Source organism: Blastocystis hominis, assembly GCF_000151665.1.
Source record: "Blastocystis hominis, Singapore isolate B (sub-type 7) whole genome shotgun sequence assembly, scaffold_2".
Lineage (NCBI taxonomy): Eukaryota > Bigyra > Opalinata > Blastocystidae > Blastocystis > Blastocystis hominis.
Window position 1 is genome coordinate 147,589 of NW_013171827.1, and position 17,884 is coordinate 165,472.

At 46.3% G+C, this 17,884-nt stretch overlaps 9 protein-coding genes; 4 read left to right on the forward strand and 5 right to left on the reverse strand.

Annotated features, from left to right (window-relative positions):
* Positions 1–103: 103 nt before the first annotated feature.
* Positions 104–2,633, forward strand: GSBLH_T00002497001 (Acetyl CoA synthetase subunit ?; the record flags this gene model as incomplete). The annotated part of the gene is made up of 8 exons (XM_013040967.1): positions 104–314; positions 345–541; positions 574–654; positions 685–1,222; positions 1,265–1,755; positions 1,785–2,012; positions 2,044–2,369; positions 2,399–2,633. 8 exons carry the CDS (start codon positions 104–106, stop codon positions 2,631–2,633), a joined length of 2,307 nt encoding a protein of 768 aa, XP_012896421.1.
* A 1,732-nt stretch (positions 2,634–4,365) lies between these two features.
* On the reverse strand, positions 4,366–4,539 carry GSBLH_T00006444001 (uncharacterized protein; the record flags this gene model as incomplete). Its single annotated transcript, XM_013040968.1, has 1 exon — positions 4,366–4,539. The coding sequence occupies one exon, from the start codon at positions 4,537–4,539 to the stop codon at positions 4,366–4,368; it is 174 nt and encodes a 57-aa protein (XP_012896422.1).
* Positions 4,540–4,577: 38 nt separating this feature from the next.
* On the reverse strand, positions 4,578–5,215 carry GSBLH_T00002498001 (uncharacterized protein; the record flags this gene model as incomplete). XM_013040969.1 has 4 exons in its annotated part: positions 5,087–5,215; positions 4,959–5,055; positions 4,841–4,928; positions 4,578–4,804 (listed from the first exon to the last, which is right to left on the reverse strand). Exons 1-4 carry the CDS (start codon positions 5,197–5,199, stop codon positions 4,578–4,580), a joined length of 525 nt encoding a protein of 174 aa, XP_012896423.1. The 5' UTR covers positions 5,200–5,215.
* Positions 5,216–7,534: 2,319 nt separating this feature from the next.
* GSBLH_T00002499001 (uncharacterized protein) lies at positions 7,535–8,232 on the reverse strand (the record flags this gene model as incomplete). The annotated part of the gene is made up of 5 exons (XM_013040970.1): positions 7,535–7,657; positions 7,688–7,819; positions 7,850–7,938; positions 7,970–8,147; positions 8,185–8,232. The coding sequence occupies 5 exons, from the start codon at positions 8,230–8,232 to the stop codon at positions 7,535–7,537; spliced, it is 570 nt and encodes a 189-aa protein (XP_012896424.1).
* A 1,153-nt stretch (positions 8,233–9,385) lies between these two features.
* GSBLH_T00002500001 (uncharacterized protein) lies at positions 9,386–10,089 on the forward strand (the record flags this gene model as incomplete). XM_013040971.1 has 5 exons in its annotated part: positions 9,386–9,479; positions 9,511–9,614; positions 9,645–9,704; positions 9,735–9,944; positions 9,975–10,089. The coding sequence occupies 4 exons, from the start codon at positions 9,386–9,388 to the stop codon at positions 9,846–9,848; spliced, it is 372 nt and encodes a 123-aa protein (XP_012896425.1). The 3' UTR covers positions 9,849–9,944; positions 9,975–10,089.
* Positions 10,090–10,130: 41 nt separating this feature from the next.
* Positions 10,131–11,148, reverse strand: GSBLH_T00006445001 (uncharacterized protein; the record flags this gene model as incomplete). Its single annotated transcript, XM_013040972.1, has 4 exons — positions 10,131–10,174; positions 10,209–10,619; positions 10,654–10,826; positions 10,877–11,148. The coding sequence occupies 4 exons, from the start codon at positions 11,146–11,148 to the stop codon at positions 10,131–10,133; spliced, it is 900 nt and encodes a 299-aa protein (XP_012896426.1).
* A 265-nt stretch (positions 11,149–11,413) lies between these two features.
* On the reverse strand, positions 11,414–12,857 carry GSBLH_T00002501001 (uncharacterized protein; the record flags this gene model as incomplete). XM_013040973.1 has 7 exons in its annotated part: positions 12,731–12,857; positions 12,628–12,683; positions 12,289–12,596; positions 12,116–12,250; positions 11,798–12,086; positions 11,626–11,763; positions 11,414–11,596 (listed from the first exon to the last, which is right to left on the reverse strand). The coding sequence occupies exons 1-7, from the start codon at positions 12,834–12,836 to the stop codon at positions 11,414–11,416; spliced, it is 1,215 nt and encodes a 404-aa protein (XP_012896427.1). The 5' UTR covers positions 12,837–12,857.
* Positions 12,858–13,161: 304 nt separating this feature from the next.
* GSBLH_T00006446001 (uncharacterized protein) lies at positions 13,162–14,881 on the forward strand (the record flags this gene model as incomplete). The annotated part of the gene is made up of 7 exons (XM_013040974.1): positions 13,162–13,314; positions 13,379–14,019; positions 14,094–14,262; positions 14,294–14,514; positions 14,546–14,671; positions 14,704–14,821; positions 14,849–14,881. The coding sequence occupies 7 exons, from the start codon at positions 13,162–13,164 to the stop codon at positions 14,879–14,881; spliced, it is 1,461 nt and encodes a 486-aa protein (XP_012896428.1).
* Positions 14,882–15,064: 183 nt separating this feature from the next.
* On the forward strand, positions 15,065–15,998 carry GSBLH_T00002502001 (uncharacterized protein; the record flags this gene model as incomplete). XM_013040975.1 has 6 exons in its annotated part: positions 15,065–15,218; positions 15,250–15,363; positions 15,394–15,454; positions 15,483–15,571; positions 15,605–15,660; positions 15,692–15,998. The coding sequence occupies exons 1-6, from the start codon at positions 15,093–15,095 to the stop codon at positions 15,996–15,998; spliced, it is 753 nt and encodes a 250-aa protein (XP_012896429.1). The 5' UTR covers positions 15,065–15,092.
* Positions 15,999–17,884: the final 1,886 nt, after the last annotated feature.

A 17,884-nucleotide genomic window follows, 5' to 3' on the forward strand; every position in this document is an offset into this window, starting at 1 on the left:
CTGATTGTTAAAATAAGCGTATTTCGATTGTGAACTGTGCCGTTGTGGAACTGAAACAAATAGATAAAAATAGATATTATACAAACACATTATTTGATTCCTCATGCTAGCAGGACGGTTCCTCTGGAATTGTAGACGAGTGTGCGTCCGTTCGTTTGCCAGTTCTCTCAAAGATATCTCGATTAAGGGATTTTTCGAAGCAAAGACGTATGCGGTTATCGGTGCGAGCACAAAGCCTGGTACGTTAGGACATACAATTTGCGAGAATTACGTGCGTACTTACAAAGGAGAAGCCTTTTTTGTGAATCCGAAGGGTTTTTGCAGCATTTGGAGCTAAGGTGCAGGAGGAGAGCTCTTTGGAAAGCCTATCTACAAATCGGTTCTGGATGTCCCTGGAGAGATCGAGGCAGCGGCGGTCGTCGTTTCGGTGAAGTTTGCTTTACAGTCTGCGGAAGAGTGTATGAAGAAAGGAGCCAAATACCTGATTATGATTCCTGGTGGTTTCAAGGAGTCAAAAACCGAAGACGGTATCAAGAAGCAAGTAATGAATATGGACAAACTAAGATCCGTTAGGAGGAACTTGTAAAATTAGCGCACAAATGCAACTGTCGAATTCTAGGTCCCAATTGCATGGGAGTGTATGATCCAAACCACGTTGACACCCTTTTCGTGGGTGAAGACCAGTCTCCCACTCTCATTCCCCTCTCATCCCCAGACTGTCCAAGCCGGGCTTCGGCCCCGTCGGCATTTTCTCTCAGAGCGGCTCGATCGCGTCTGCGATCCTCAACGAGCTCTCAGGCCGCCACAAGGACGGCTGGATCTCGAAGTTCATCTCCTTCGGCAACGCCTGCGACGTCAACGAGCTGGACATCCTCGCCTACTACGCCGACGAGCCCTCCGTCCAGCAGGCCTGGGCCTATCTCGAGGGCTTCCGCGACGCGCCCGCTTTCATGCGCCAAGCTCGGCTCTTCTCCAAGAAAAAGCCGCTTCTGCTCATCAAGGCCAACCGCAGCGCTGCGGGCGCCAAGGCCTCCGCGTCGCACTCCGCGTCCCTCGCCGCCAACGACGCCGTCTGCGACCAGCTGCTGCAGAACGTGGGGGGTGCCGGGAGAGGCGGGTAATGCCCAGGCGGGCGTGATTCGCTGCGACGTCTGGCGCGATCTCTTCAACATCGGCCGGCTCATCCGCTCCCAGCCGCTCCCGCGGGGACGGCGCGTCGGAGGTAGGCGCAGAGAGGCGAGGCGAGGTGAGGCGTGACGCGCAGTCGTGACGAATGTCGCGGGGATGGGGACCATGATCGCCGATGCCGCCACTCTCTTCCAAATGAAACTCCCGGCGTTTTCGACGCAGACGCTGTCGGCGTTTTCGACGCGATTCCCGCGGTTCTTGCCGTATTCGAACCCGCTGGATTTGGCGGGGAAGTTGAATTTGGCGGGGTTGATGGAGGCGGCGAGCGAAGCCATGAAGGACGCTAACATGGATGTTATCGTGTTGGGTCTGGAGCCGAATTCCATCGAACACGGAGATCCCGCGGAAATGGCCAAGCAGTTGGCGGACAGGTTCGGACCGGGGAAAACGGAGAAGCCCTTTTTGGTGGTGGAGTTCGGCGGGACGCAGGAATTCGATCGAACGCTCCGCATGGCGCTAAAAGAACGGGGAATTGCGATTTATAGCGGACCGGAGGAAGCGCTGCGCGGCCTCGGAAAACTCATGAAGTACGCCGAATTCCGCGACCAGCAGAGCCCCACCGACGAGGTTTCCCCTTTTCCCCGTTTCGCCTCTAGACGTACGCCTCGGTGGACTTCCCCGCGGTGAAGTCACTCTTCCGGAAAGTCCAGAAATCGGGGCGAAAAGTGCTGACGGAGGTGGAAGGGTACGAGGTGCTGTGTCACTGCGGAATCCAAACCCCCGCGCACGCCGTCGTGACGAGCGGGACTTCCGCGGGGGACTTCGCGGCGAAGCTGTTTTCGCGGGGCGTTCGGAGCGTGGTGGCGAAGGTGGTTTCTCCGGATGTACCGCGGTTCTGGGAGGAATGAACGGCAGATTCTGCACAAGACGGACGTGGGCGGCGTTTCGTTGAATTTGGAGTCGGAGGAAGCGGTGAGTCGCGAAGTGGCGCGTCTGCACGCGAAGTTCAGCGCGCAGGGAATCGAGTATCACGGCATCATGGTGAGCGAGATGGTGCCAAAGGGGCTGGAGATGATGATCGGAGCCAATCGCGATGCGGCGTTCGGTCCGCTGACGGTCGCGGGAGCCGGCGGCGTGTTCGTGGAGCTGCTGAAGGACGTGGCGTTCAATATGTGTCCGGTGAGCATCGAAGAAGCGAAGCGATCGCTGTGCCATTTGAAGTATCGCGAGATGATGGAGGGGTAGGAACGAAGGGGGAAATGAAGGGAAGAAAACTGGGACTTCCGCCGTTGAATCAGGGACTGTTCGCGCGGTCCGTGTCGGCGGTGTCGTGCTTGATGAAGGAGTGTCCGGAGATCAAGGAGCTCGATATCAATCCGCTCATTCAGATGAAGGACGGGAACTTGACTGCGGTGGATTCGGTGATAAAATTGGAGTGGAGTGTTTGTTGGAAACAGAGAAAAACAGGAAATAATACGAGGAAGCGGCGCTGCGCTCCACGGTGAAAATCTCGCCGGGGATCGACGCGGACTCAAGACTGGAAATCGAGCTGCATGTGTTGATGGCCTTTCTTAAAGCCAGTAAATCCATCAGCTGCACTTCGATTTGCACATCGACAGGCGTGTCAAGCGATGGAAGGTCGAATTGAAGACTTTGGTGGATGGAAGAAGCGCTTGGATCGCCTATTTGAATGAAGAGCAGCGGGCAAATCAGCTGAACGACGAGAACGTGGTGCTTGCTTTGAAGTCTGAATTTGGTGTACAATCTACGATGGAAATGAATGATTAGGATGGAAAATGATACTTCCATCGATAAAAGTCGAGTAATTCTACAAAAATCCTTCGGATTGTGGAGTAAAACGGTTTGGATTCAAGTCGAATTCGATCTTTCAGCAATTCGATTGCGAAGTTCGGTTCCCGTTCGTCGATGAAGGACCCGAGTCGATTTCCACAATGACTGCAAAACACACTTTTATCTTCAAATGAGTGAGATAAATTCGTGTCGTTTTCTGGATTTCCAGAATTCGATTCGCTGTTGGGTTCATTCGAATTCTCACTCTCTCCAATCGTTCCATTCGAATTCTCACTCTCTCCCTTCATTTCTCTGTTTTCCACAGAAGTTCGAATATTCTGAACGTTCTTCGGATGGAACAACAGTGAATACGATCGAACAAACACAGTCCCGAAGGATCGCATAATCCCCGTGGTATTCTACATCCATTACGAACCGAATCCTGACGGTACCAAATGGGGATGTTGGTGAATATTCCCTCCATGCTCGCAATAAATCAACTCACACAAGTCGCTCCACAAAACGGAGGGAGATCGCTTGACCATCTTCGTGTTGTCATCGGTCAAACTTTGACCACATCGAGCACACTGCATCTTCGTAATATGCGAAGAAAGATAGTCACATTCTTCGTACTAGTGGAATGATTCAAATAAACAAACTACAAGATAATGATCAAGTTGATCGTCGCATGATTGAATGACGTCATCAAACCGTTTCACATTCAAATCCACAACAAAACAGTCCTTCTAGAAGCAATCACACGTAACTCCTATTCACACTTTTATGTAACAAGCTCCGTCGTTCGAATCCACCCACGCAGCGACACAAACATCTTGGAAAAAAAGGGTGGAACCTGTCGATAAGCGAATTCGAAGATTCGATGAGGGTTTCAACGGATTCTGAACGTTTGTGGATTCAATGGAAAACGAAATCGAGCGGATCTGCAGTTTCGTTTCTTTGTTTTGAATGACGATGTGAAGTCGCTTTGTTTGGCGGAGGAAAAACACCACAAATGGAAAGTGGATCGTTTCTTCGGTGGTTTCTGTGGAGAGTTCGTGCGGAAAAATGGAATTCCAAATCAAAGGAATACGTTTGTGAAGTAAAAGAATCAACTCTCCTTCTGCTATGCATCAATAATGAAAAAACGACCTAAACAATATGTCCATGAGGATTCCGATACGCGGATTTCTCCATACAGGTCAAACTACAACATTACTAACTCGAACTACAAAAACGGAAGAAGAAAAGCTATTATCATCAATGACTATACTGATTGACGTTGATTTCATATCGATATGGACTGAGTTCTTTTTGCAATCAGAAGGAATGGGAACATACACAGTAATGATTGATTCCTATATTCGTAACAATTCCGAATCTACAACATTTTCTTCAAAATACATCGACTGAAGAAAGGAATCGTTCGTTCTCTAAAAACTGAGTACATCAGAAAATAAATACAGCAACAGCATCTGTGTAATCCTTTAAGTACTTTCCACATACAGATTTGTGCATCGGCCAATCTCGAACTTGACATTGCTTTGAACAGTAGTAAACACGTTTGCATTTTGAACATCTCAGTGCTCCCTCCTTCCCGCAGAACTGGCATTTAAAACTCATGTCAAGCAAAGAATTGTGAACAAACAAACAAACAACGATTACACAAGAGTCCACATAATAGAAAACAGCGAGAAGATTCCAACAAAAATAAGGAACGTTCCCAGATTGTTCAAGAACCAAACCACAGAGATGATCTTCAATGTTTTTCGGTAGCTCTTCAGAATGTTTACAAGGATGAAAAACCACGATGACATGCCAACACAAGCGCCCAGACCCCAAAACAAAGCATATCGTTTTCTGAATGTAACGAAGTGATAGGGGTTGACTAAAAGGAAATGAAAGAATCAAAGAATCAAAAAACTGGCAGTAATCAGAGCGATATGATTGGCAACAAGAGCGATGTTCACGATGGAGAAATAAAACCCTCTAAAAATGGTACCTTTTGCACCCTGGGAATTAAAAATCAAACGAATCCAAACATCTTCAGAAGTAGAATTGTTCGTTGCTGCAAATGTACTGGCTGTCATTTGCGTGAAATTGCGTCCAACGTTGATAATAATCAAGGCTGCAATCACTCTAACGAATCAAAGCAGTTAACGGAGCCGACTTCAACAGGGGCATGATATAGTTCAGAATCTTGCTATCACCGACTAACTCGAAAAAGACAATGTAGGCAGCCATAGCATAGACTCCTTCAGCTATTGAAGCACCAAAAGCCATATAGATGGCTTGTTCGTACCTTCCAGAGAAGGATTCCTATGACTCGCGGTGTGCAAAAGAGAATACACGTAAAACTAGAGAGCTAATAGGTCCCATGACCGGAACGGACATAACGAAAGAGAATACAAATTCAATAAAGAAGTGAGTGAGGTATTGCTACAAAACAAAAAAGAAAGCACTGAATACCATCGTTTTAACAAGAAAACTTGAAGTTGCTGAAGAGTCAATTTTTACTACAATGTTTGGAAATAATATTGGAGATGGTGTATATATTATTTTTACGTTCGTAATGTCTAGAAAGGGCAAAGGAAGAGTTTGTTTCCGCCAGTTAGTTTAATGGATGCTTCGTTATGTTCTAGATATATGACAATAGCCCGCGATACACTTCCTTATATCAAAACGTAAGATTGGTTGCCTACTTTCATCTCACAGTCAAACCCAACAAACCGTTTCCTCTTTTTATTAGTATAATTATGCAGAGGGTTCTCTGTCTTCCAAAGATATAAAAACATTGAATAAATATGGCTTCACTGCACCTCCAAAGCGTCCTTCTCCCAAACTGGTCGAAAGTAAATTGTATTTCTGCTTTTTCTCGCTCATTCGAAGCCCTCCGATCGATCCCGACAAGCCTCGAGAAGATCAGTTTCCTCCCCCTGTTCCACTTCCTGCTCAGAGCATCTATAGTTCTGTTCCACCTCTTCCCACAAATTCGGATTTCCAGTCGGGACCCAATCTTCATTCGAGTGTTCATACCTGTTCTGAATTCAACTTGTCATCCTCTTATTCGCCGCATTCGGGCTTTCATCCTCAGGGCATTATCGCCCCGCCACAACCTTCCACGAATTCATACAATCTTTTGTCAAACACGAACACTTGGCTTTCGCAGCACGAACAGCAAAACCACCAAAATTGGGAGCGAATTGTGGAGAACGAGGCGCAGAAAGATCTCGCGACACGCCGCGCTGCTCTTTCTTCCACATGCACATTTCCCTCCATTCAGCCCATCGACTCCACAAATGAGTCTTCTCGTTCGAATCGAAGTTCGTTGCGAGTCAACGCGATGGCAGGGCCGTTATCTTCGCAAGGAGAGCCTACTCCGAATTTTGGAATTCCAGAAAACCGGCGAATCCTGAGAACGCAGTCTATGCAGGAAGTAACGCGTTCTCCAGACCCGCCAACTCCACCAGAGATAATTTCTTTCCCTGCACGTCCGAGTCCACCTCGAAGCGAAACGCCCGCCTTTATTTCAATTCCGAACCTCAACGAAGACGAAACAGTTTCGTTCCCTGCGAAAGCGAATCTTAAGCCACAGCCAAAGCCACAGCCAAAGCCACAGCCAAAGCCACAGCCACAACCGCAGTCAGAGCCAAATCTGCAGCCAATACAAAGAAAGAATCCGCCAAAACCATCAAAAGCGAAGAAAGCAGCTGTGCATGCAAAGGAAGAAGCGAAGGAGGGAAGGGAGGACGAGATCGCGAAGGAGGACGACGAGCTGAACGAGCTGATCAACAGTCTTCACTCGTCCGTTTCGGGGCAGGAGAAGGAAGGACCGGATATGGAGATCCAGAACGTGTGGGACCAGAAGATCAAGCAGTTCCAGGAGCTGCAGCGACGAAAGCAGAAGGCGCTGCGCGAAGTGGGGAAGGCGGGAGAAGAATCGGTGGTAGGGAGAGGAGAGAGAATGGGACGTAGGAACAACTGAAGCAGGACTACGAAGAGATCAAGGACTTCCAGAAAATGGTGGGGCGGATCTATGAGATCTTGCAAAGACATCGAGGCACGCCGGATAAGAAGCGGCAGGAGAGAGAGAAGGAGAGAGAGATGAGGCGTGCAGAGAGAGCGATGGAGTTGATGAAGAAAAAGGAGGAGCGAGTGAGACGAAGGCTGGAAATGAAGGAAGCGAGGGATAAGGAGAGAGCGGAGAGAGCGAGGGAACGTAAATATTCTTATGGGAATGGGTTTGATAGTAATGAGGGGGAGGAGGAGGAGGAAAGCGATGAGGAGGAGTTCTAATGCAATGTGTTTGTTTGTTTGAAATAAGAATGGATTGATCGGGTGTTTGTTTGAAAAGAAAGTATTGGTCTGGTTTCCTTATTATTATTATTTATTTGGTGAGAGAACGATTTCCAAGCAATCTCCTGCCCCTTTTCCCCAAAAGAATAAACGTAAACCTCTTCTAGTCAGTGGATCTACATTACCAATCCATCCATCCATCCATTCCATTCCATTCATTATCTATTCCTTCCAATCCTCTCCAAGCAATATCAAAATCCTCTCCAAACAATAACAATATCCTCTCCTTGTCCTCACTCCCTTTTGATTCACACAAACACTCTCACAACTGACTATTTACAACTCTTCTCTTCTCTCTCGCTTGCCGCATGATCCACTGAATGCAGTTATACCATACCGCTTCGTTCATCTCGGGAGTCAAAAACCGAAACTTTATCTTCTTTGGCTACACTTCGCTCTCCCGTCCATTCCCTACCCTATCGACTTTAATCAAAAAGCCCTTCGAGGTCACCACCACGTCCGAAATCTGCGTTGGCACAATCACCGCTTTTATCGACGTTATCGGATTGTCCATAATCACAAGTCGGTTTTTCGATGTAAGAACCAACTATTCCTCATCTTTTCTCTTCATTTCTACCTGGCGAGTGCGTTCTTCGGACTGATGCACATGCACCACAATACTCGCATAGCGACATCGCTCTCCTTCTCCCAGCACGCGCTCAATGGCTACCCCTAACCCGATCCTCTGATGACTCACCTTCTCGTTTTAAACGCTCCTGAACACGATACGTCTCATCAATACTGTATCGTAAGTTCACTAATTCGTTCTCCAAAGGATTGTCACGAATCACAGGAAGAGGCTCATACGGAGGAACGAACGGCGGAATCTGAGATGAAAGAGTGGTGAAATCAATTCCATTAAAATAAGGATGCTCCTAGAAGTGAGAAATCGGTTGAGCGAATGAAGGATACCATGATTTGTTGCGCAGTTATTCGGCTCAATGGGTTCGTATCGAGCATGCGTCGAATCAGATCCTACTCCTCAGAGAACGGTTCGCTAACCAAACTCGAGCATCCTCTGGGATATAATCTGGAAACTCGAGTAAATCGACACAGAAATGATCAATGCTTTCGATCACATTGAGTCTAGAAGAGAATAAAAGAAAGACAAGAGAGAAATACTCGTTTTCTCCTTCGAAAATGAAACATCCAGTAAAGAGAAGATAGAACATGCAGCCGATTGACCAGATATCGACTGCGTATGTGACCGATTCGCGATGAATAGTCTATTGTGAAGCTCCACAAAGTACAATACTTCCGGAGCTAAGTATAAGATGGTTCCACACATCGTGTTGCGACGTGTTCTTTCACTGCTTGTGGTGATGGTGCCAAAATCAGTCACCATGATGTGCCCTGATTCTGAGATGAGGATGTTTTCGGGTTTTAGATCGCGGTGAATGAGATGGGCAGTGTTGTGTAAATAATTAATTGCAGATATGATCTGTTGAAAAGCGAATCCAAGGAACGTCTACTTCAGCTAAATAAAAACGTATGAGAGCTGGGTCGCAACCTCTGCCAGACAGCCGGAGGGTTCTAGATACTATAAGAGAAGCGAATCCCACTTTAACACATCCCACATACTACCTCCCCTACACAGTGTAAGAACGAAATAAAGATACTGACTATCCTTTTTGTCAAACAAGATGAGAAAAACTACTTGGAATGTATAATACAGATGAACAATAAAGGGATGATTCACAATAGTCAGAGCATCTCGTTCTGCTCGAACCGCTTCCTCCTTTTTCTCCTGTAATAGGTTAGTTTAGAAGGGTACATCAAGCTATACCTTTGCTATAAATGCTTTACTGATTCTCTTCACAGCATAATAGCTACTTGTTGTCTTCATTCGAGCTATGAAAACCTATTCTTTACACGTTTTAGAGAGTCTTATACTTTAGAAAACGCTCCTTCACCTATAACATCTCCCAAGGCAAATGATTCAACTCCAATTTTCTTAGACTAATCACACACCAGAAAGTCTACCCCTTTAGTGGGAAGAACTTTGGATTTATCCATTCCACCCCTTAATAATCCCAAACTAAACAGATAGAGTAACTTTGGAATTCCAGATGTTCGGTGCTTTTTAGTATCATTGATATTTTTTAGTTGAAAGATGGGATCATCGTGCTCACGATGTTCATGTGGAAAAAAGGAAAAAGACCATTATAGATGCGTAATTGTGGGTCTGGACGGTGCTGGCAAGACAAGTATGTGTTCAAATTCGTTATATTGTCTTAGCATTATTTAATTATATCTGTGATAAAAATCAAGGTGAAAAACAACCGATAAGTGGTTTCGAGATTTGTAGTCGAGAGTATGATAAAATTATCTTCGATTTCTGGGTATTGTCTGATGGTGAGCTTTATGTGTAGGATACCAACGGTGATGCGTGTTGTCGCCAGTTTTGGACGCACTATATATTTGGAGCTCACGTATGGATTCCATTTCTATTGATTCCATAGGCTATAATATTTGTTGTAGATAGTACAAATAGAGAACGGTTCCCGGAAGTGAAGGCAGAGCTTATTAAGTTACTGAACTGTGAAGGCACAGAGGTATTCCAAGTGTCCTTTTGAAATGTAGAATCTCTTGTGGCTGATCGTAGCTTCTAAGCTAGATGTCCCTGGCCATGTGTTTGAACGAGAAATATTGGATTCCCTAAACTTGGATCAGTATTTACTTTCTGTTTTTATTCATGATAGGCTTTTGGGAGAACGCCATTGGAGATTATTTGCTGAAGAAAAGTCGAAGCCCCCAATAAACGATTACTTGAAATACTTGGCTAGTTCGTTCATAAACTAGATTGTGTTGTTGTTGTTGTTGTTTTTTTAATAAATACATATAAATACATATTACTCTCAACAAACATACAACAAACACTTCTTGCATAGACATGGCCTTCCTATGAAATCGTGAAGAAACAACAAGTAAAGTACCTTCAAAAAAATTCGACACGATTACATCCACAGATTCTCGGAATGAACTGTGGCATTTAGAGCACCTCCAATAGTATTTCGCTTCGCTTCCTATCGCTACAGCTTCGCATGAAACCTCGTTGTTCTGATAGTCCCAGTTTCGAAGAAGCTCAGAACAGCGAGCAGAGAGCGAGATCGTTCCTGCGTCTCTGCATTTGGGGCAGCGAAGATTTCGTTGGGTTCGATTATAAATGGATGCTTTCCAAGAATGACCGTTCCTACACTTCCACCATGCTTCATAGCGCGATTTTGCATTGAACTGATCGGGGTGATACTCGTTTTTTTCTTGATCCCACTCTTTCGCGAGAGCTGGATAAAGACTTTGGAAGCTGGTGGAAGCGGAAGGTTTGTATCCAAGACAATAGGGACATGCTACCGCTTAGAGGCGAATCGAATCAACAAAAACACTGTAAGTTGTCGGTTCTGCGATTTGGAGAGGTTTGAAAGAAGTGATCAGCGTGGTTGTGACATTTCCACCATGCTTGCTTCGTAGAACCGTACGTAATTTGACTCAGTGGCGAATTTTGATTTCGTGAATCATCCCATTCGCCTGCAATTTCAGGAAAACGAATCGAAAGGCTATTTGTTACAGAAACGCGTCTTCCGGAACAGAATGGGCAAAAATCTACTCGAGAATAAACGAAAGCCTGCTACGATGAGACTGGTTGTGCAAATAGCCAGCCACCACTTCAGAAATAGTCATTTTCCACTCGTGATCCGGTCCGTTCGGACATTTCCACAACAGAACTGTACTTGCAGGAATCGCTCTTTTTCCAAACTCTTGCTGAAAAGCAGGATGGAGCAGTGAGTAGACTCCAGGAAAATCCTTTTCAAGAGTGATTGTTGCTGCTTTGCTGTTTCGATAGGAAATGGATCGTATCGAGCGAAGAAGCGATTTCATAGCTTATGAAATTCAAAATGACAATCGTATCAATCCGCCGGAAATAACTCTCGGATTAATATGTATTGTTTTGTTTTGTATTGTTTTCTACTCTTGATTTGTTAAAGCGCTTGATCCCATTGATTATGGTTTGATTATGTATCAATCGAACCATTAATGTCAGGATCCTTCTGTATTATGTTTCAATTCAGAGTCCTATCTGCTTTCCAAGAGAAGAAATGGACCCTTCTCTCCCCATTTGCTCCAGTCTGCAACAAACAAGAACTCACTCCGAGAGCTTTTCAATGGACACACAAGCATAGTTATAGTTGGTCGATTCATTCCCCACGATCGCGCTAATCGTCAAATTCTCCTCCTTCAGCGAGCCGTAAGCCTTCACGCTGCCTCCCAGCTCCGCGAACAACCCGTCCAGCGTCGCGAACAGCTTCTCCACGGTCTTCGCTTTGGGCTGCTCGCCATTCTCTCCGCAATCCCTACGAACACCACGAACGAGAACGTGGGCGTGTGCAGGCCGTACCGCAGAATGCTCTCCACGTACACGCGCAGCGCCTTCAGATGGACCCATTCGCTCGCCAGCTCCGAGTAGTTCGGTCGGCACCACTGCAGCAGATCCGACTACACGCAAATCGACCGCCTCGCTCACCGCTACCTTCAGCTTCCGCTCCTCCACCTCGAACTTCGCCAGCTCGCGCTCCTCCATCTCCGTCGCGCCGCTCTCCTTCATCTCCTCCAGGTTGAACAGACGCATCGTGTAGCGGTTCTCGCGGCACGCCGTCTGCACCGCGCGCTCGAACTTCTTCAGAATCACCACCGAGAACAGCACGTAGCCCTCGCTGTCGCTCACCAGGCGGCGCGCGCTCTCCGGAACCACCACTTCACGCCCCGCTTCCTCGCTGCCCAGCTTCGCGTAGCTCTGCAGGAACTCCTTCTCTTGCGTACTACGTCGAGACGAGGGACAAAAGCCTACTTTGAGATGATAATGACCACGGTTTCGAGGTAGTCCGTGCTCAGGAACACTTCCTTCAGCGTCATTCCGTTCGTCGCCTTCATCACGTCCTCTTCACGAAGAATCAGACTCAGTGGCGCTGTGAGGATGTTTGCTCTATCGGTGAGAATGAAGGAAAAGAAGAAGAAGCGAACCCTCGCTTTCGGCGCAGAGCAGTCACATTGCTGTGCACATCTTGGTACTTCTGCAGCATCTTGCGTAACTCACTCTCCACGCTGCGTGTGTCCTGCTGGATCAGATTTTTGTGCTCACCGATGGAGTTGCGCTCCGGGAAACGGCTCTCATCCCAATGGAAGTCCTCCAGATACTTTTCGAGACTACGGCCGTCCACAGTGAGCTTTCTGTAGTTTCCCTCTAAAGACATATCGTGATAGGTCTTGGCTATCTTCTCGATTAGCTGGCGCAACATACTATCCATCTTGACCATCTCGTCGCTCAAGTGCTACATGGTAGACAGATCGATTCCAGCATACCATCAAGAGTTCGAGAGTACAATCACCAAGATTAGGAATGGGGAAAGTTTTCATAGCTATAGACAGGGTAAGCAACGTGGGACTAGAAAATGCAAAAACCTACAGCAATATGGAGAGTTAGAACTCGCGATCGCTCCTCGAATTACTCCTTCACTCTTAAGGTCGGAAGGAACCGAGATAAGAACGGGATCATCAATGGATTTGCTCATCGATTTGAATTTGCTTTCTATGTACTATAGAGAAATGTGGAAAACAATGAAACGCCCTTCCCTCTTTCAGCTAGAATCGACGCAATGCTGAACCGATTTATTGCATCTTCTGCGGCAACCATACAGAAATGGGCAAGAAACTCGAATTCCATTCTCAATGTTGTTATTGGAAATGAAGTATGATTTTGAGTTGAAATCTAAATAATAGGCAGTCGATGTAGACAGTGCAGTGTGCAGCATCGTGTACGCCTATATTCTGCAACACAGACTCGAAAGGAGCGAGAATTATGACCCAGAATCTCAGTTTTGTGTGCCCATGATTCAAATGCCAACAGATCAGTTGTTGCTGAGAAATGACCTGATGCGGTTGTTTTCCTTGGCCGAGATTGACTACAAGCAGCTCTTGACATACGACAAATACGGTTCAATATTAAATCAGAATAAGCATTGTGTCAATCTCTACCTGGTGGATCACAACGTGCTTTCGGATCAATTTTCCGGGTTTTCTTCTGTTTTCATCGAATATGCTTCTGATTCTGTAGTGCCTGAAAGAAATAATCGATCATCGCGAGGATAGTGGTCTGTATTCTGGCGTTTCCAAGCATATTTCCTTCAATCCAGCGGAATCTCGCGGCGTGGGTTCTTGTGGCACGTTAATCGCCTCCATTCTTCGCGAAACCCCATCCATTCCTTCTCTTTCCGAGTGTTGCTTGCTCTTAGAATCCGCAGTTCTTTTAGACACTCTGAATCTCACCTATTCTTTCAAAACCACTCCCCAGGACATCGAGGCGGTGTCTTGGCTCGAGGCTCATCGACGCAGCCCTCCTAGTATCACGCAAAACGAATTATTTGATACACTGTCAACCGCAAAATTCGATCCCCTGTTTTGGGAGTCGTTGAGTGCTCGAAATGCTCTGGCTCTGGATTACAAAACCATCCCAATGCAGTCGTTGCGAGTTGGATGGAGCGCTGTGCTCCTTCCGATCGGCGCGCTGCAGAGAAAGCAGGGATTGAAAGAAGAAATGGATGAGATTATCAGAAAGGAAAGGCTGGATTTAATGCTGGTTTCGAGTACTGTAAAAGAGAAGGTGGTGCGCAGAGAATTGTTGATGACCTGCCCAGAGGGTTGCGACGAGGAGTTGAAGAGGAAAATCGAAAAGGTGGAGCAAACGTTAGAGATGAAGTACAATTGCAGTCGAAATGCCCAGAATCCGCATTTACTGGAAACAACGAAGGAGTTTAGTCGAAAATCATTAGCGAAGGAAATAGCTCAGCTGCTCAAATACGATTGTTTGTTCAAACACGACTGGAAACTATTTCTATCCTACTCAAGCAGATGTCGCTCGAGTTTTCGCAGGCTTCGAGCCAGACAATAAATCATATTGATCGAATAAAGGCGATAATAGCCACAGTGGGTACGCAAGATGTATATGGATGCTCAAATATGTAATGAATAGTCTGAAAGCAAGGAGGAAAGGGCAAAGAAGGAGCGAGAGGTTAAAATGTTACTACTTCAGATAAATAGGCTTTCCCGAGGTTTGTTCGGGGAGTTGAGTAGATTTGAAAAGTCGATCGAGGACGCATTACTAAAATCACAAGGGGTTTTACGTGATCTTCACGGATTAGAAATCGAGAACACCTGCCTGCGTCATTCACTTGACAACTGTAAATCTTTTACGTGTGTACAGCGGAAGCAGCGTTACTTTTAGAACACCTCAGTATGATCGTGTGATTAGTGACACGCATCCTGTTGAACTGACAAAAGAGGACGGTGATAAAACACTCTTCGAAAAGCAAGCTGAAGAGTTAAAGCATGAGTTGAACGAACGAAAACGGTAAGAATGACTGACCTCTTGGTTGATTGTAGCATAAAGAACGAACTCGAAGAAGCCAAGCAGCTGAAGAGACAGCGCGTTCTTGCCTCGATGCATCTGAAGCACATGGCTCAGAACGTAGTGACTCCGCAGTTAAAGAAGCTGGAGGAGGTACGATGTTTCGTTTGCTTATAATAGAAAGTCATTCAAAAGCATCACAGAGAGCTATAACAGAATTCTACAGGGGGAAGAGGAAGAAAAGGAGAGTGAGAAGGATCAAGATGCTATCAAAGGAAAGTGGAAAGAAGAGGTGAAGGACAAGGATAAGGCGAGTAGTAAAGATAAGCCAAAAGAGGGACAAAAGAAGTAGATCCCAAAGAACGAAGGAGTAAAGTATATTTGTGTGTGTGTGTGCTTGTTTGTTTGTTAAAGGAACTCTAGGATGTCCGAATTTGATGAAGTTGTGCCTACATTCATTCTTACGGAAAGTATCCACGATTTGTGCTCCAGACAGATTGCTCGGGCAATCAAGAAAAACCAATGGCTAAAGGAAGAAGACTCGGTGATGGTTTGAATACAAGTGTCAAATAACGAAATAGGACTTTGGTTGTGGAATTGGTTCGTTTTCCTACATTCTGTTGGAAGAAATTGGATACAAGAGCTGCCTTGGGGTTGATTCTTCTGAAAAGATGGTTGCTCGATATAACAAAACCGTTCTCCCTCATGGAGTGATTGAATCCTAGGCAAAGGAGAACCACTGGGATGACAAGATGAAGGCAATCTGTAAGTTCATCGAGAACCCAGGTTCGAGTTCTTCAAAAGTGTCATGTAGATGAGCTGAATGGTGAGAAATTCGATGTAATTGTTTCACTCAAAACGTTCCACCATATCCCCAACCCTGTTGAGACGATAACTCTTCTGGTACTACTTATAGAACCGTTTGTTTAGACATAGAAATCCTATCTCAAACCACAGGGTCGTTTAATCATCGCAGACTTGAAATTAGACGCGTTTGGTTCATTGTGGTTGTTGCTTACATAGTCATTCTCCCATCTATCACCGATCCGTTGCGGAACCGCCCGTTTGTCATGGCTTTACCCAGGAGACAATGAGAGAGTATATGGAGAAGGCAGGATTCAAGGTGGACGTGGAGACGGTCAATGTAGTCCATTTCCTGGAATGCCTCGATCACGAGGCAGCCAAAGTGGAATACGATGCTCTGCCGCCATTTGAGGGCCGAGTCGACCGAATGGATCTTGACAAACTACCTCCGATGATTCATTTGGGTCCCAAGTATTTTGAAAAGGATGTGTTTCCTTTCATTGTTGCTTGTGGAACGCTGGCTTGATTGTTTTCTGTTTGTTGGAACAAACAATTGAATCGATGCTCATGGACACATCACTCGAACTATTCGAGTTATCAAAGTTGATCGATTCCTTCCAGTCACTTGATTGCATGGCTCCATTCTCGCTCCGAACGCCAGCAGAACTTGGGATATTGGAGGTGAGTCGAGGGCTGCAAGCAGGATTCCCATTTCCCTGTTTCGACGCTAAATAGTTGCGAACCGCCGGATCATTTGGGGACTCAGCAAGCAGGAAATCCACTAGACTCCACAGCTCGTCAGCATCCACCAGCGAAGTGTTTTCTCGGTCCATTTCATCATTCATTCCTTCGCTTCGCCCCGCCATTTCCGCTGCGATCTCTTCTATTCTTGCCAACGCTTGTCTGCTGTCTTTGAACTGCGATAACGAGCGGGGATTCTGCAGATCGCGATAGCGCTGTACCACGATGCGCAAAATCTCCATTCCTTCCGGAGAAAACAAGCTCCAGTCGTTCGCCTTCCTCGCCCGTCTGACCCAATTCACAAGATTCTCGCGGGTTTCGATTCCTTCGCGCAGTTGTAACTGACAGAGACGAAGTAAGCACACTCGCGATTCCTTTTCATCGAATTCCAAGCATCGCTGGCCTCGTTGAAAGGCATCCATTGCCTTCTTCGTCTCGTTCCTCGCAGAAAAAAAATCTCCCAACGCTAGCCATCCGCGCGGAAACTGCTGTCTAGAAAGGAAAGCGTTCCATTGAAACGAACTGGATCGAGAGTGTTCGCATAAAGAAATAGTACGCCATCTGATCGTTGATATCCTGCGAATAGGCCTGCGCCAGCGCGAAAAAGCCGCGGTAATCCGTCTGATTGATCTGGGTCGCTTTCATGTAGCACGCGATCGCTTCTTTGAGCATTTGCAACGCTCTGTACTCATGGCCTAGAAGAAGCCAGGCATCATAACACTCTGGCGAACGCTCCAGCATTTGAGTGAAGCAGAGGACGGATTTTTTGTGTTGACCAACGAGACTCCAATAGGATCCTTCGACGAGTGGCTGCGAAGGCGTGTGCTCGAGCTGACGACTGAGTTGGAGCAGGGCTTCTGCGTCCTCTCGAATGAAGAAAAGGTTGCAGAGGAGGAATTCGAAGGGAGATCGATCGTGTGTGGAGTGAATGGAGTGGAGTTCGACAGACTGGAGAGTGGCAAGAGCTTCATCGAATTCTAGAAGAAACTAGAGAAAAGGATAGAGCGAGTACGTGAGTGATTGTATTGGTATTGTGCAAGTTGGATTCGAAGGAAAGTGGAAGTGGGAAAGAAAGAGGAGAGAGTGGTGAAAAGGAGTTTGGGTGTTTGTGACTACAAAAATGATAAAAGATAGGGAGGACGGGGCACCTGCAAGAGATGATTCGTTGCATAGAGCTGGAAGAAGTTTTTGAGGATGCAGCGAAGCGGAGGCGTGATCGATGAGACAGAGTTCTCTGTGTTGTTTAGAAAAAGAGCCGACAATTCCAGCCAACAGCTCCAAAAGTAGGGGAACTGCTGAACAGAGGAGAGAAATGCGGATTTACAGCGTGAATCATGCTTTAATTTCCAAAGGAGACCGAGATTGTAAAGACAGAACGAATCGAAGGGAGGATGGAAAGAACGACGAATTAGCTCCGATTCGATGCGATCGCGTACTGGAAGAGTGCAGTTCATTTTCAGAATGGCACTTGATGCGAAGAATAACTCCTTGGAAGAGAAGGATGTGAGATCAAGCGTGTCAAAGTAGCCGAGAATGGCAGAATAGTTCTCATTCCGATACAGTAACGAAATACGGAGTTCTTGAAAGGATGGAGTTGCTAGGTGACATGCGATCCATTGCAATACCATCATCAACAAATGGGTTCGAAAGAGGGTCAAATTCCAGCAAGTC